This window comes from Sparus aurata, chromosome 1 (assembly GCF_900880675.1).
Source record: "Sparus aurata chromosome 1, fSpaAur1.1, whole genome shotgun sequence".
In the NCBI taxonomy this organism is placed as follows: domain Eukaryota; kingdom Metazoa; phylum Chordata; class Actinopteri; order Spariformes; family Sparidae; genus Sparus; species Sparus aurata.
Window position 1 is genome coordinate 5,167,968 of NC_044187.1, and position 18,092 is coordinate 5,186,059.

The window sequence follows — 18,092 nt, forward strand, 5'->3', positions numbered from 1 at the left end:
AGTGGAGGGGAGAGGCAAACACACTGTACGGCTGCACGGGAGAGAGAGAGGGAGAGAGAGCAGAGAACACACGGGAGAGTAGAAGAAGAGAAGCCAATTGGAGGGAGCTCGAAAGCCGGGGACAAGAAGAAGATATACTTGTCTTTTTTTTTGCCTTGCCTTGCCTTTTTCTCTTTCTCTCTCTGAAAGGCCACTTTGGGATCAAGTGGCAGCTGTTCAGTCCGAGCTGAACTTCACCTGGCCGTGCTGTTGCCTCATCAAGCATTTGACTCATTGCACTTTCTTACTACAGCATTTTTACAGAGGTTGTAGAGGTGGTGCTGGTCAGTCATCCCAGGGAGAAGGAAAGGTAAAGGAGTAGGAAGCATCTGTTGGCTGGTTTCTGCAGTGTGCTGCAGGAGAGCAGGATGCCTGCTGGGAGAAGCGGGGATGGAGCTGGGTCAGGAGGCTGTGGGATTGCGGCGGCCCCAGGCCGGGCTTTTTGGTCTGGGCTGCGGACGATGCTGGCGTTGGGTGTCCTGGTGCTGGTGGCCGGACGGGGAGGTGTGGAGGCGTGCCCCGCTCTCTGCAGCTGCCTGGGGAACACGGTGGACTGCCATGGCCTGGGGATCCACTCCATACCCAAAAACATCCCCAGAGGGACTGAGAGGCTGTGAGTAGTCATGCTCTGACCACGTGTGTGTTCATATTCTTCTATACTTCTGAGGACCAGGTGGATAGATGAGGGGAATCCTTCAAAGTGACGGCATATTGCTGCTCCTCACTTAAAGGAGCGCAGAATGATTCGGTTTCGAGACCAGATTTTAGGTTTAGGCTTGGTTTGTATGTAAGGCTTATAAGGTCCTCACAAGTATAATCAAACATACATAATCTGTGTGTGCTTTCAGGTTTTGCACATATTTATATTGCATAGATGAAGGAAGAAAAAAGTCAGTATTGTGTGTGTGTGTGTGTGTGTGTGTGTGTGTGTGTGTGTGTGTAGTGATCAAATTAATAATTAGTGAGACTCGCGCTGTTTTTAGGTTTTTCACAGTATCTTTGTGTTTGCGGTTTGTTGCAGTGTCTCGTCTATCATGCTCCTTCTGTTTAACCTCATATCACACAGACAAGCATGCATGTAGACCTCCTTTCAAATTAAGATAAAAAAAAAATCCAAGGATATCATATCCTTCCCCTCATGGACCTCTTTTAATTCTGTTCCTGTCGGTAAATTGTTCTACTTTTTTTTTTTTTTTTTTTTTACAGTAAAACTGCACAAGGACCAGAAATGTGTATTATAATCTTGTGTTGTGTATGTCCTATTAAGTTGCTCCTCTTCTTCTCAAACAAGTCTATTCTGGAAGTAAAATGAAGAAAACAAGTGTACTGCAGATACACATCTTTGCATCACTTAGGAGGTATTTGTTTAGTTCATATTTCAAGCTGTAGATAAGATTGAGACTGTCAAATCACTAATAGGGGGGACCCAAGCCACCACTGAAAAAATCAGATGGATGGTTTGGTCTTTAAACCATATTTTATCTGAACAAAGTTCACAATTCCTTCACAAATTCACGGCATCAATCAAGTCATCAAATAAAAATAATACCACTGCTTAACATCAGCAACCTGTGCGTTTCCACTGCTAGTCTGAAACGTTACTACTGGACTTGTTCTCGCATTATACGCCATCAAAGGGCGAGACTGAAACATTTAAATACGCCTGATTGCGGGATAAATCATAAATCAGCAATAACAGTGTAAGGTTAGCTTACAAGCTAGTTAGCTTTAGTAAGAAAAAGACCATAATACTTTGAAACAACATAGAGTTCTCACAACTGCCGGTTTGAAGTGTACAGTGAAAATCATCTGTTTGGAGCGCCTTGTAGCCCAGTACTTTGCCCTGCCTCTGTATCCCAACAAGAGTCAAAGCACCCTGACAGGTGTGAATGTGCAAAATGGTGCCCAGCTCGGATTGCACCACAGGTATTATAGATGCAGTTTTCATGACTCTTTAATGAATGATACATGTCGCCATAATCAAAAGTTTGACTTTGAACGACTGAATGATATTGATATATCGATCCAATTTTGATGAGACTTCCGGGAATCCTGCTTCTTGTCACTGGCTGAATTATCACTTGGATAATATCAGCACATGTACAGAACCAACTGATATTTCCAACCCACTTTGTCGGTTTGGTTTGTGGTGTCCTGTGTTTTCCAAGAGAACCAGATAAGCAGCGAAAAACACATTTTCCAGTCATTGCTCTTTTCTTAACGAACCTAATGTGATGTTGCTGCTGTCTGGTCTGCTGGGACACAGTTGGCGTTTTTATTGGTTTCTCTGCGTGTTCTGCAGTGAATCTCTCCTTGTGTGATTGCTGAATGTTGGTGCAAATCGCTGTTTAAGTCTGACGAACGGACATTGTTATTCACGCTTCTGCAACATCACATCTGTCATCTACTTTCCTGCCAGTTATTTACAAAATCAAATGCACCCAGAAAAGCAAAGCATGTCACATGTTACATCTTTAAGTCTTGTGCTAGAGAAACTCTGATAATCTAACCTCAAGCAAAACCTACAGAACATCGCAGTGTGGACTACGTGTATATAAATAAGGAAACACTCTCAAAAATCGTTTTCCCTCCCGCTCTAAGTGTGTACACTATACAGTGTGTACTGTATGGGACTCTCAGTGCAGCATGTATGTGTTTGTACATTGTAAATGTGTGTGTTTATTTCAGGTTCTAGAGTGCCTGTGTGTGAATAATTGATGATTGTCAGCGGTGCCAGCAGAGATACATTATCCTTCCTCCTCTCTGGTTTACTGTAGCGTGGAAGATGTTTTCCCCTCGGAGGCTGATAGCTTTATGATCGGGGATGAAGGCTTGGGCCTCCTGGTCAAAGAGAAATGGCCTGGAAAAAACTCTGAGCCTGCAGACCCACTCGCTCGTTTGTCTTTTTACATCGCGGAGATGGTAACCGTTACTCTGCTGGAGGTTTTTCTTGTACAAAGTGACAGAGTGGAGAAACTGGAGAAAATACCTTTGGACTGATCAGTCTTAAGTCATATTGGTATAAATGTGGTCGCTGTTTCATTCAGTAGAGCAGAAAGGTGTTATTGATGTCATGAACTTCAAACCAAATTTCATGATTTTTGACAGTTTACGCCAGGATCGGTCACACAGTGTCATCCTGATACTGGTCTGATGCAACAGCTATATGATAATACCAGCATCATGTGAAAATGTGTCATTTTATCTCAAAAAACAACTTTCCAAATGGAGAGAATAACGTGTTGTTCTCTCGCATCCGTAGCCACTCAGATGCCATCGTTTTTGATGTTCATAATTTAGGAAGTTGGTCACCGGCCCTTCCTGCTCGCTCACCTTTGAGATCACACATCACACAGGTCGTTGTAAATCACATCGGCGATTTGTCTCTGGTTAACAAGTAGTCTCACATGTCTCTTAGCAAATCTTGGCAGAAATGTAAGGCTCTGTAATCAGGAGAAAACAAATGTCCAAACCCAAACCCAAATGTCTTGGCTTCATGTTTGGATTTCTGCACATTTTAGAGTAAATGTGTCAGCTTTGGATGACCTGTTTTTTCCATTTTTATTCAGGTGGAGCTTACGATACACTGCTCCTGGTCTGTCCTAAGCCTGAACAAACAAATCCCATAACTATACTTGACAAACAAAAATAAAATCGGTATGAGATCTGGATGTGGATTGTACATTCTGGGCTACCATATTAACATGGCGGTGTAACATGGTGGACTCTGTGGAAAAGGATCCGCTCCCGATATACAAATAATAAAGTCTTGTCCTTAGGTAACAAAAAAATGATAATTTTGGGGGGTCTCAGATGATTATAAACTAATGAAAACACAATTATGAATATTATCTCAGATTTCTACCAATAAATACCCTTTGGAAAGTTTATATTCTAATCTCTAATCTCTAAGAAAAAAAAAATCAATATACATTTTTCTGATTCATGTGAACTGACCCTTACAAAGAATAAGACCCACACTCAATGACGTTACTCCGTGTATGTAAACACACCCAGTGTGACCTCTTGACCGTTGATTCCTCCTCCCAGAGCTCTGGGCTCCCGTCCTGTGGACTCAGACAGGCTCTGCCCTGCAGTGGAGAGGACCAACTCATTAAACAGCTATTTGTTAAAGGGCTTGTCGCCCAATTAGCATGTAAAGTGATCTGAGTGTGTGTGTCAGCTGGACAGCTAGCCACTGTGTGTGTGTTAGGGAGACAGAGTGTGTGTACAGTATTCCCTGGGAGACAGGCGGCAATAAGAGGGTCATTTATCAAGGTGACTGCACCAGTTAAACTAAACACCCCCTCCTCGTTGGATTGTCATGGCAACGCTGAAAAATGGATGCCCCTGTGGGCCCTGATGAGCACGGTTACTTGAGCCGGGAGAAGAGGAAAGAGTGTGAGAAAGAGAGAGAGAAAGAGAGGATGTCTGTGAGGACACTCATGAGCGTATTCTCAGGTAAAATCTGGAGTGTGAGCTTCATACTTTACTAAAAGGGTGATTATAGCTTTTAAAAGTTTAAACCTGGGCCCTATTTTAACATATTTTGTATGAAAAGTTTTCGAATTTAGGTGCAAAACATGCAACAATAGCTACGACATAATCCTCAAGGGCAACCTTGACCGTCAGAGAATGTCAGCTAAAGCTGCTTGTTGTTGCCACTGACAGGATAAGATTGTTATTTTATTGGTCCAGCAACATTCTGGATAGAGACACAGAGACAGTCTGATCTTTTTTTGTGTCAGGCGTTTCATGGCCCTCCTCAAAAACAGTCATTTTACCTGATAGATCATTGTTAAACTACGGAAGCGTGTTGCATTCACTGTATAAAAAAAGAATTAGACACCTTATCTCATAATTACGAGAATCAGGATCAGGATCTCGTTATTATGAGATCATCAGACCCATGAAACGATACTTTTACAGTAATTACTCCCGGTAATAAACTGAAGGTATCACAAAGGTATCCCTCCGGATTTCAAAGTAAAAGACAATGTGAGAAACCCCCCCCCCAAGAAACAAAACATTGTTTCCATAAGTAGTTCAAGATACGTTTACTTTGTACTTTTCGAGTAGTCCTGTGTCAAAATCCTTAACAGAGAAAAAGAAAAAGGACAATTTGCCCAACTTTGATGTGTAATAAAAAACATATTTTCCAAAATCCTTATCAGCGTATGTTTCATGGGTCTGACTGTGAGACTGCAGTCTGACCCACAGTTACTACCAGCAGCTCTTCAGAGCGCCTTCATTACGATCTCCGTAAATGTTAGTAGATTTGCGCACTAGAAAAAAATGTGCGGCTGATTTGACCAAGCAAACGCGAAACCGCGGCTGGCTTGACTGCAGACAACGCAGCACCTTTCCTCATCTCATAATACAAGATCTTTGTAATAAAAAAACTATACAAGATATGATATCAGTAATTACGAGGTCTTTTCCAGTGAATGAAATGCGCTTCAGTATTAAACACATTTTATTAAAAATAAATAAATAAAAACAACAACAACTGTCTTGTTTCGTCCCTCCACTTCTTCCAACAGTCACCAACCCTGTCAAACTAAATTCACCAAGTGAGATGTGAAATTTCAGGCTCTACTGGGTCTTTTGTGTCCCTTTACCTCCCTCGCACTCTTCTCTCTATACTCTGAAATAATACTGAAATAAATACAAGGATCCGTCTATTTCGTCGTAAGTAGACAAATCTTAGATTTAGAAGCCTGCCTCAAGTTTGTGTTGTGCCTAAGCAGCCAAACAAAAACTAGATGCAGATATCTGAAATGGACAGAGTTTGATACTGAACGTCTTCTGGTTTTCACTGTCATTGCTGAACCTAAACGAACTGGACACAAAACCAGGAAGATGAAATGTTTAAACAAACTCTGTCGACATGTGTTTGTACGTACAGGAGAGAGTGAGAAAGTGCAGGTCGAGGTGTGTGTCGGACTCAGATGTTTCATCAGAGAGACTTGAGTATCTGTGTGTGTGTGTGTGTGTGTGTTGTGTGTGTGTGTCTGTGTGTGTGTGTGTGTGTGTGTGTGTGTGTGTGTGTGTTGTGTGTGTGTGTGTGTGTGTTGTGTCTGTGCAGACACCACTCAAACACAGCACTCAGTCACACACACTGTGCCCTCAGACTGTGACTGTTTATTTCTGTTTCTGGATACATCATTATATAAATTGGGCACAAGTCATTGAGAAAAATATCAATCAAGCTACACATGTATCTGTGTGTGTGTGTCTGTGTTACTATGTGTGTCTGCCAATGAGGTAACTAATTGAGTGTGAGGAGGATTAGCCTTAGTGTCTGACACACTGTGCAGAGAGCGAGAAACTGATGTTGCCTCATGCACACTTGGACACCGAACACACACAGAGAACACAAAGTTCTGTTTTTTGTTATTTATGATTACATGACTTTTACTCAGTGGAGATTTGACCTAACCTACACTGATTGTGACTTCCTGGGAGCTTTATGACCGCCCAGGAATGTTGGCCTCGCTGGTGATGACAGCTCCGTACAAATGACAGACCTCACAGCCAAAGTGTTTCTTGGAGAGACTTGGAAACCGTCCACAGTGAGGTCTGCAGACCATCCTGAGGAACCCGGACATTGTTTCCGGAACTTAGAAAATGTACGAATGTCTTTTTTTATCAGTGCTTTGAGCAACGCCTCAAGGTTTCGAGACTGTTCCAGGATCTTAAAACCTAAAAGTAACCGAACCTTTGAGTGGGCCTAGATGCAAATACTGCAGGTTTTATTAAAAAGTATGATACATTTTTAATACGTCAGCTGTAAAGAAGCTGCGTGAATCATTGTCCTTGTGTTTCATTATCGCTCTGCAGTCCTTCCCTTCCTGTCTCACGTACACACACACACACACGCACACACAAACACACACACACACACACAAACACACACACCGTTTCTCAGTTCCATTACCACTGACTGCCGCCTCAGCTTCTCTCTCTCTCTGTCCATCTCTTATAATTATCTCAACATTTCCCCCGCAGCCCCTCAGTGGGAAAGATGCCGCTAATGAAGTGTCATTAGACCTGAATGTGTGTGTGTGTGTGTGTGTGTGTGTGTGTGGTCGCTAATATCAGACACATCCACTGTGCTGCATCTGGGGAGAAAGATGGGATGAGGTGAAGGGAACAGAAGGACGAGGAACAGGGAGGAAGAGCTGTTTCAGGCTGTCGGGGGGGAAGAGCTGGTGATGGAGGGAAAGAGGAAGGTAATGATGTGAGGGAGTTTTTACAGAGAGGAAGAGGAGGATGACGGTGACAGTGAAGATTGCTCTTACATCTGCAGTACAGTCTTGTGTTGACTTGGTAATTGTAACAGTATAGTTTGGTTTTAACTGATCAATAACAGCTGGTTGGGAACAACATTTGTACTGTCCTGGTCAGGAAAATGAATTTGTGCAGATCAGCAGAATATTTGCTGGTTACTGCTCACTTTTTGGTTCATTCACCAAATATCTGGGTGGGATACTGGTCCATAGTCAGATTTTGGTCCAAATGAACCACTCCAGGGCTGGTTGGAAATGTTCCGCTCAGCAACATTGTACTGATCGCTCTGTTCTCATATGACCAGACAAAGAGAGAAACCACCCCAGGGCTGCATAGAAAGGCTCTGAATAGGTATTAAGAAGGGTTTGTGGGAAGTGTTTGGAGCAGTTACCATGGCATTTGTGGATTTCTGTCCTTCACTTTGTTTGACTTGGTGTGAGTGCGGCCATTTTAATGGAGGTTTTCACTAAATATTGACACCAGGGTTCCGACAATGTGATTAGGTTCATGGATTCGTCGCTTCAGCTAGGACTGAAGTGTGGTTTGTCCGAATGTAATCCAAACCAGCTTCAGAAACACTGTTTTTAGATGTGAATCATGTTAAGCAGGCTGCAGATTTGTAGTAAATAGATGATGGAGCAGGAAAGTGTTGGGTTTCTTCCTTGTTTATGCAGACCAGTTGAGACTGTATACTGTTGCTCTGTTTGTGCCTCTCTCTTCAGAGACTGTGGTCTTGTGGAGAGCAGGATTTTGTTTATGCCCGTGACCACTGTATCTTGATACTGCACTGGTGCCAGCATCCTGCTCAGATGCGCAATTGATTTGCAGATTAAAATGATCCATTTGCATCGATCGGCCACATGCACGCTCAAATGCGTCCTACTGCACTGTGTGTTCATGTGCGTCGCTCAAAGGATTTTTTAAAAAGCAGATCCGGATGGCCGGTATTTTTAGCTCATACGTGATATCTGTTTTTGACCAAATATAGATTTTAACAATCATATTCAGTGTTGGTTAATGTTCAGATTTCATTGAGCTTATGATGGTTTACATCTGAATCATTGTAGGTTAGTAACATCATTATTACACACACTGGATGTAACACCATTCTAATGTGCTGTGACAAAAATATATCAATAATTATTAATTGTTTTTTTTATTATTCAGTGAAATATAGCAACTTCTAATCAACCCATATTGGTTTCAGGCTTAAACGAACAACCATGTCTAGTTTAAGTCCTCCCCTGTTTAGAGCACGAATAAGGATACAGAACATGTAGTTGGATGTACAGATACAGATATTAATGTGCTGCTCACCTGCACAAACCTGGATCTGTCTGCACAGCGGGCTGTTCTGCTGAAGGCTCAGGATGATAGTTATTCACCTGTTCACTCACTGTCAGCCTCTCCAGCATAAGGCACCAAACTGCTAAGTTTTTGTACTGATATAAAAGCAACTGACACCTTAGTTTGATGACTCTACTCATGTTTATCTACAAAACCATGCTTTTATCATTTGGAAAAATATATAAAAATAATAAGCAAAGTAATCAAGACTTGGTATTGACCAAGCGTTCACTGCCATCCTCTGATGCTCGACATGTTTTTTATCCTCATGTGGACTCAAACAGCATTGAGGTTTGATACCCAGCTCTGCTTCAGGAGTGTTCAAGTGTTTCTACCAACTGTACGTTTGAATTTTTTCTCTCCATGCCCACAACACATATCTCATCATGCTCCCCTCGCCCCCCTCCTCTTCTCCCTCCATGTCAGATCTAACAGTGGAGAACAGAGCTGAGCGGATCAACTGCCTCGCTGCCCACTGCGGCTGTGGTTGTGTGTGTGTGTGTGTGTGTGTGTGTGTGTATGTGTGTGTGTGTGTGTGTGAGACGCGTTCTGCTTTAATGAGCTATTGTTTGGCAGAGTCGCCACTCGAGGGGAGTCTGTCGCTCAGCTGACCCCTGACCCTGCCATGCTGCACAAAACTCAATTAACCACGCCTCATCAGGGCCACGTTTGTGTTCCTCTCGCCCCTCGTGTCTCTTTCCTTCTCCTCGTACAACAAAGACAAATGATGCAATTAGCAGCTGATATTTTTAGGTTTCTGAGGGTCTATAAATGCTGTCACAGTGTGTGACAATGTGGTCAGTGCTTGTTGTACAGTACATCCCTCTCCCTCCTGATGCCTGTTTTGCCTGTGCGGTCTAACTGTCGTGGTAATTTCACACACATCCAGGGAGTGATTCTGGACCCCCCGCCACGACCCGTCTCTATCCATCCTTCCCTCCCTCCGTCCCAGCCAATCCCCTGCTTCTGCTTTACTCCCAGTCCCTCAGAACTACCTCCTCCTGCATCGTCTTGACTCTAGTGCAGCAATCTGCCTCTCCAGCCTGTGTGATGCTGCACAGAACAAGGCAGTTGTGGTTTTCTTGAGCAGCTGTGAGAGCCAAAGCAACACACACTGCTGTGACTCTCTGCCAGATTTATTTGGCCAAACATCATGATGAACACTTGAGGGTTTATTAGATATGTTGGCCTTGATAACATGCATCCAATGACAATTCATCACTGACAAGAGGCAGAAGGTGTGGCAGCACCACCTTCTCTGTAGAGAAGAAAAGGCAAACTTATGTCTGTGCCTTTCTAAATCCCTAATTCTGCTCTCTAATTCTGCTGGCTCCTTAGTGAAAGGTTGAGGATGCCTATTCAAAAACAGGCCCATCAATGGTGGAAGCAGTTTACATTGGATCAGCAGTAGACTCAGAACAAAACACAACAACAATGGAGGACAAACTAGTGGACCGTGACTCTCTTGGAAATCTCAATGAGCTGTGTAATTGTTTTCTTACCCTTTACAGACAAAATGATAATGAATTCATCCTGAAAGTAACTAGGAATTATATCGATCGCAGTCTTAGTAAAATTGCACGTTCTCCAGGAGAACATTACCAGCAGAGGAGTTGTCTCTAGTGGATATACTTTATATTCCTACATGCACACACCAAGCGTGCACACACACACTTGTCACACACTGTCCAAGTTGGTCAAATCAAGTGGGGATTTTCCAAAGTTAGTCTTTTCGGGACAAAATTCCCTCTTGTGTTGCTGTTGCTCGGCCGCAGCTGTGTTAGGAAACACCGTCAAGGGAAACAAAAAGATGGAATTTTGTGCTGAAAAGAATAAAACTTGGAAAGATCGCCTCTAACCCCCGACTGCTAATGTCCTCAAGTTAGTTTCAGCTAAACTTTAGAATACATTTTGGCACACAAAGATGGTTTTTACTCAGTTACAAAATTTACTTAAAGAAGGGAATGTTTTCATGGACAGGAGGAATGATTATAACAATGAAACACTTACATATTGGAACATATTGTAAGAGGAGGGCAGCACATCGTTCTCATTGCTAGTAATTTCAGAAAACATCTAACATTATCATAATAAACATAAACAAAGAACATGGCTATGGTTAGTTCTTGTGTGATACCTCACTATGCTTTAGCAATGTATGACGTATGCCATGTGTGGAAGTTATGCTAAAAAAACTCAAATAACAACAGTACGATGGAAAGAAACACCCTGACAGCTGCCTGCCGTAAGCAACCGTAAGTCCTTGGTTGGTGTAAAAGGGCAGATTATGGAACTAACAACTGGGACATAGAGCCAAGATATAACATTCATTTTCAGCAACAACTCCTTCTTTATGGCAACTCTGAGAGCACACTCTGTTACGATGGTTCATGGCTCAGTTGTTAAAGACTGACAGCCCGACTCTAGCTGGTAGACGGACAGGTTTTATTCAATTCAATTTGAACAAAAGTAACAAAAAAACGCCTCTGAAATACATTAGCAACCCTGCTTTCCAGTTGCTATGATTTGTAGAAAACACCTGGAATGCTGAAAGAGTTTTTTGTGCAGTGCAGAGCTCATTTTCTGTTGTTATGGACGTGTATTTTTTCCCTTTTTCATCGTTTTAGGTGTTTTCTTTGCATTTCCATTAGCGTAGATCCAGTTCACACACCCAAACCAAAACATCCACTCTCTCTCTTTAACACAGGCCGGGACAAGGTCACACTCTGCTCCACCCTTTACAGTAGTACGGGAACATGACACTCCACACACACACAGACACACACAGGTACGAGCACAGGGTTCAGTTTACCTCTCCTTCCACAAAGCCTCGTGGGAAGAGTGACATCACCCCTTCTCTTTCTTCGCAAATGTCCATCAATACAGACAATGAGGTCATAGGGTTAAACCCCCTCCCGCCAGGAGCAGCCTCTACGACTGTGTGATGGTGTGCCTGCATGAGTACCGTGTCACATAACGCACACTGACAATAGTTTATACTTAAAGTGTGCATACAAAATGGCTGGAATCTTTGTCATTTCGTCTGAAGCCTCTGCTCTGAGTGACTTGGAATGAGAGTGTAAAGCTTCAGCAGAGAGAGTTTGAAAAATGGTTGTTGTCAGCGTGAGTGGAGGAGGAACATGATACTCCTGTCAAACAGAAGCTGTTTCATCTCGGAAGGAATCTCATACTGTCTGTATGACACATAACACATGTCTGGCGGAAACAGTGTCCTTGGTTTTCTTACGACTTTAAGCTGATGTTAGCGGATTTAGAGTTCCAAAAAAAGCAGATTGTCCTCAAAGTGAACTTCCACTGAAAAGACCAGAAACAATGTGCTGTACAGAGATGTTTTTACAGTGTAAATTCAACGAAAGATTCCTCGAGGAAAAGATCTTTTTTTCCCCGAGTTCGATGAAAGCTCTGGTTTGCTCTGAAGTGAGTTCCAGTGCAGCTTAATCTGTTTCTTTTGTAACACTGATCAGGATAAAAGTGGATATCTGATTACCTGCAGCAAAGTGGCTGCTAGAATGATGCTCATAAGTGAATACAACCCTTCACACTGAATGGGTCGAACTGTTGATGATGGAAGTTAGAACATTTTCTGATGATTTGACAGAGCTGTTGACAAAACTAAACTCAGAAAATGTGCACACACTGGCGCAGTCAGTAGGGCTGAAACGATAATATTTTCATTGTTGACTATTCTGTCAAATATTTTCTCGATTAATCGATTAGTTGTTTGTTCTATAAAATGACAGGAATTGTGAACAATGTCCATCAGTTCAAGAGGACATCGTCAAACGTTTTTTGTCTTCCACAACATATTACAGTCCTGATATTGACTTCTGTCCACAGTTTGCTTCCTGTTCTCTAATCGGTTGTTATCTTGTTTGTTTTGCAGCGATCTGAATGGAAACAACCTGACAGTCGTCACCAAGACAGACTTCTCTGGTCTCAAACACCTCAGAGTCCTGTAAGTCACAGCCACGTTCACTCATTCAGCTACGTGCACGTTTAAATATGTACGTTTACAATTGAGATCTTCCACTGATCACTCACAAAGAGCAGCAATCACAACAGTTTAGACATTTTACAAGGTGTTTTTCTTTTCTTGTTTTCCCTGTTCAACATACAGTTATTTACAAATACATTTCTGAAACATAATGAGCCGGAACTTCTGTCAGGCTCTTTGACAGCTCGTATGCGTTCAGCAGAGATTCTTTCACACATTTCTTTGCTAGTTTTCGGGAGCGGAATGATGCTTTGGCTCAGCCGTGACACATGAGCCACCCTGAGGTGCTTGTTTGGTGTCAGTGTCAGTCAAATTAACAACAGGGAGGGGTTTATCTGTGACCTTTTGACTTGGAAACACGGTGCCCTCTGGGAGAGGCTGCACTGAGGTTGGTTTCCTGCGTAAACCTGAGGAGGACCGGGCCTGGGCTGAGTGTCAGTGATGGACATGAGGTGTGAAAAGGAAGACATGCCAGGGACTAATGACATCTCCGGAGGCCTGCTCAAAACAGATTAGCAGCCCGCTGGGAGCCTGGGGCTCGTTGCTGTCAGGAGGGGATTGAGTGTTACACCAGTGGTTTACGATGTGGAAGTCTGTGGAGTGTATTCATCAAATGTACAGACCCCAGCAGCAACTGTGGGAGGAATGATGCGTGTGGAGTCTTTGTTTGTTCAGTCTGATTAATGAGACGGTTAACGATGTTACAGTTTGTCTTTTGTTTCTGCAGAACCTCAGTTTAATTATTTTGTGTGCCGGGTGTCAATGTAGATACTGTTTGTTAAATGACTATGTGTTATTGAGCTTCATTATCAGGTATTTAGAACCAAAACACAGTTTAGAAACGCACACAAACACACAAAAAAACAGTGGAAGTGCATTTGTGCTGAATGTTTGTTTTTAAAACATATTCATCTTTGTTTTTTATTGCAGTCATCTGATGGAGAACCAGATCGGTAACGTTGAGAGAGGAGCTTTTGATGACCTGAAGGAGCTGGAGAGGCTGTGAGAGCACACAAACACATTCACACACACACGGTACAAACACAGAGAATCAACTCACTGTGACATTTACACGCTTGTCTAATCCAACATGTTTTTGTTCACCCAGTCGCCTCAACAAGAACCGACTCAGCCAACTCCAAGAGCTGCTGTTTCAGAAGAACGAAGCTCTGTCTCGACTGTGAGTCCATAAAAACTGATCACTAAATCTGACGCCTGCTCCCTCTGTTGCCCCTTTTCCACCAAATAAACTCCTCCAATTTATAGATTCTTGGAACCAACGAACCGGTCACCATTTCCACCAATTTTGAGTAGAGAATTTGTAATCAAGGATGTAACATACAAAGGGTGTTGCACAGTAATCTGTAGAATATGACACGCCCACTTCGGTTTGCTCTTCAGTTTAAAGAGAGCCACAACATGTAAAAAAGTAAATGTGCAAACATGAATGGAACTGGTTCAGTGTTGGTGGAAAAGGCATATGACGTCCCTCCTACAGCTTTTTTTAAGGTGCAGATACACAGTCTATGGTTGTATTTGGGGAACTAAGTACTGGGTCTGTACTGGTGCTACTGCTAGTGCAGGTTAGGAGTTGGTTCAAGCTGCGAACCACTGAACAACAGGTTTGCTTTGCTACCGGCATGAGAAACACTGTAGACTCATATCATACAGTCACTGTATACGTCCTTGGGCCAGTGTTGCTTTGATTTGTGGTCCATTAGGACATGTTTGACTTTGTTCTCCTGTGGATCAAAACATGCTACACTAGCTCTGGTTTTAAAAAATTGACAGTCATAAGCAGTTTTAATTATTCCTTGGACACGATAACCCAGCCCCAAGCCCCTGACATCAGCGGTAGTTTGTTTTAGACCAGAAAAGTGTTGGTGCCACTGTGGAACCGGTTCTTAGTCTGTCGGATAGAGAACTGGTTCTAGGTTAGGAACTGGCTCAGTGTCGATAGCTGGACTTTTGATCAAGTTGCGTCCCGCTGTTGTCATCAGAATAATTTCAGCGGTTGATTAGGAGTCAGACAAGACGAGACATTAATGCCTGAAAAGAAAATGACAGTAAGGAGGAAAAATGTTGGACGTGCCGTGACTGAGACAGAACTATGTTATTATCCACAGTTCAGCGTAGAACCACAGCTCAGCTGAAGTTCATGTGGAGTTTACAGTCCTTGTTACCCACTCTCGTCGTCTCTCCACACACCATTTCATCGAATTTGGCTTTCTCATCTGTTTCAGTGCTTTTTTGTGTGCAGCCTACAATTTAGGTTATTGGGTTTAGGGGTTCTGTTCTTTTTGCCACAAAACCTAAACTGTGATTGTTCCGCCTCTGTGATGAATGATTGCTGTGTGAGTCGACCGGAGGAAAGTATTTTCATTTTGGGGGAGAATGGTTGGCTGCTGTAGACGTGCTTCTTTCTTCTACTGCCGCTGTGTTTAGTTTGCCGGTCTGACTAAATGAATTTTCTTGTTGGAAAAAAAAATAATTCTTCCTGCAACATTAAACCAGCAACGTGAGCACTTTCTGCTTCCAAACACACAGTTTCCACAGTAGAATACTCCTTTACCCCACAGCTTACCCTCTGTTCATACCTTTCCTTCATACCATTGTACAATAAAAACTGATATACAGATCATTTGAATCAGCGATGAATGTTTGGTTTAAAGCTTTAAGCCATCTCAAATACCAGAGATGTAACAGAGACATTCAGGCTTTGTGCCTTCCAGTTTTTGGATCAAAAATTGACCCATTTCTCTCACCTAGAAAACACTGCAAATAGTCTCCCCTCGGACAGCAGAAGCGCCACAAATCACTTACAGAGTCCCGCAGGAGCAGGAGGCACAGTCGAGCTTTAATTTGACAACCGAGCACGCACACACACACACACACACACACACACACACACACACAAAGAGTTTTTTTCTTGTTTAATAACTGAAAGCTTGGACTCAGTTGGTTACTATGAGGGTAAATGTGTCACACACACACACAGAAACACACCCACACAGAAACACACCCACACACACACACACACACACACACGTTGCTCTGAAGCCTTTGTTAGAAATGTGTGTTTGTGGCGTCAGATGGAGAAGGTAGCTGCTACTGCCTGGAGACGCCTGGATACGCACACACAAACACTGCTGGAGAGAGAGAAAGAAAAGCAAACACAACGGAGGGCTTCAATTAACTTTTCTCAGTGATTGATCCGTTTATGACAGCAGTGGTGTGTGTGTGTGTGTGTGTGTGTGTGTGTGTGTGTGTGTGAGAGATGGATTCGGTGGTTGTCACAGAAAATGTGAGGGATCAAAGACACACTCTCACTTTTCCTCTGAGGAGTAAAGTGGCTAACAGCCATGAAAAATACAACTAATTACAGACGGAAGGTGCAGATGAACAGGTGTGCGTGTGTGTGTGTGTGTGTGTGTGTGTGTGTGTGTGTGTGTGTAGGGGGGTAGACAAATAGAAGGCATGAGAGTGATGAATGGTAAAAGAAAATGTCTGTCCTGATTATTTGCTCTTTGCCTTTTTGGCAATTTCACACTCTGGCTCCCATCAGGGAATGCCGAGATGGACTTGGCACGTTCGATCAATCAACGCACACACACACACACACACACACAGAGTGACACATATAGTGCAAAGCCATTAGCACTTCCTCCAGCAGGAGTTATTTCTTTTCCTCCTGCTGTGTTGATGGACTCTATAAAGCCTCCATGTCCCTCGGAAACACACACAAACGCACACACACACACTGGCCTGCTTTTTGCTTGTGTGCATTGTTCTCTCCCCGGCAAAATTGTGTTTTGTTCCCTTACTCTTTGTCTACATTTGTCTCTCCACATCCGTCTGTATGATAAATAGTTTTTAATCTTCCGTAAATTTGCTTTCAGTATCAAATTTATAATTCATGTGTTGCAGACGGTGTCGACAACGTCCAATAACGTGCACGTGTTTGATTAACTTCAGACATTAGACAGTAACATGTCTCCAACATTGATGGAAGTTATGTTTATGTCCACAGACGTTGGTGTCTGTCATCTTGTCGTTATCGTCAGTCAAGGTTACCAGCCAGCTAACAAGTTAGGAAGCCAAGATGGGGACGACATGAGTTAAATGAAAATTAAATGACAAAAATAACATTTTTTAGAGATGCACCAATCGCAATTTTCTTAGCCGGTTCCAAATTTCTGATCCCGATGTTGCCTCAGTGGGCTTCACAATCTTCACACTGAACTACATCCTCTGACCTGAATCCTTTTAACAGGGGAAAACAAAGATGGAAGAAACTTCAGGAGGAGTCACAGAGGAGGGATCCGACTCCCGGGACGGACAGACGTGCAGTAGATGTCGCGTGTACAGAACAGAACAACAAAATTGCAGTTAACAAATTCAATTGACAGAATATCTGATACAAGTCAGGGTTCTCCCCGGACGCCGCTATACTGCTAGCTCAGCGCCACTATACTCATTTTCAATGTTAGCTGCTTTATAGCGGGCGTTTGTGGGCTGCCGCGGTCTTCTCCGTCCGTCTGTCCCCCCGGCAACAGTTTGGGACAAATTTATGCACCGCTACCAGGAAGACATTTACGTCTCTGCGCCACAATATGGTGCAGCCACAGTTGACTTGAATACCTGGTTTCGTGTTACATTTCATCATACTGCTGCAGGTTGTCATATCAACACCTGTTCAGTGTTCGGAGGCTCCCTGCGGTTGTTTTCTGTCACATTAACTACTGTGCTCACAGATTTCTCCTCAGTCGTGGTTTCCTGTCAGCTTGTCTTCCTCCCTCATGCGTCGTCCTCACTTTTCTCTACCGACTTGATTTTTAGGACCCTCTGTCTCTGCCTCTCTTTCTCTCTCCCAGTCTTTTGTTGGCTCTGTGCGGTTGTGTGAAGGGTTCGCTCCACACCCAGTAACAGTCCATTGTCTGTTTTGATGATCGCCAGAGGCTTTCTGAATATGTGTGTGTATGTGCGTGTACCAGGGTGCCCCCCCTCCCAGCACCTCCCTTTCGCCCAGGGGAACCCAAGAATTATGGGAGTGTAGCCAGATATCTCTCACACATGTACTCACCTTGACCTGGAGGTGAACTGTGTGGTTAGCCAGTGGAAACAGAGCTTCAGCAGGTGTGGACTGATGGGATTCTTTCATTCAGACAGACAGTTTAGCAGACTAGTACTACTTTCTGTCAACTCTGGACTTGTAGAGGTGTAAACAAAGCAATGATCTGAAATTAATATGTACAGTTAATGGATGTTATACTTGAGTTCGGCACAAATCTGAATGTGATCCTGTTTTAGGTTGCTTAAAGGGGCCAGGTGAGTTTTTGACCCCTGCTGGTGATGTGGATCAGCACTTTTATAAGCAGGTTGGATATGTTTTTTTTAG

General features: G+C 43.1%; 1 protein-coding gene across 1 annotated transcript in view; it reads left to right on the plus strand.

Annotated features, from left to right (window-relative positions):
* The first annotated feature begins 376 nt into the window (after nt 1-376).
* The window catches only part of slit1b (slit homolog 1b (Drosophila)), a 60,777-nt gene continuing 43,061 nt past the window's right edge, over nt 377-18,092 (plus strand). Inside the window, exons 1-4 of the mRNA XM_030426828.1 lie at nt 377-652; nt 12,584-12,655; nt 13,625-13,696; nt 13,803-13,874. Of these exons, the coding sequence (XP_030282688.1) occupies nt 408-652; nt 12,584-12,655; nt 13,625-13,696; nt 13,803-13,874 (461 nt within the window). The 5' untranslated portion in view covers nt 377-407. The remainder of the gene's footprint in view (nt 653-12,583; nt 12,656-13,624; nt 13,697-13,802; nt 13,875-18,092) is intronic.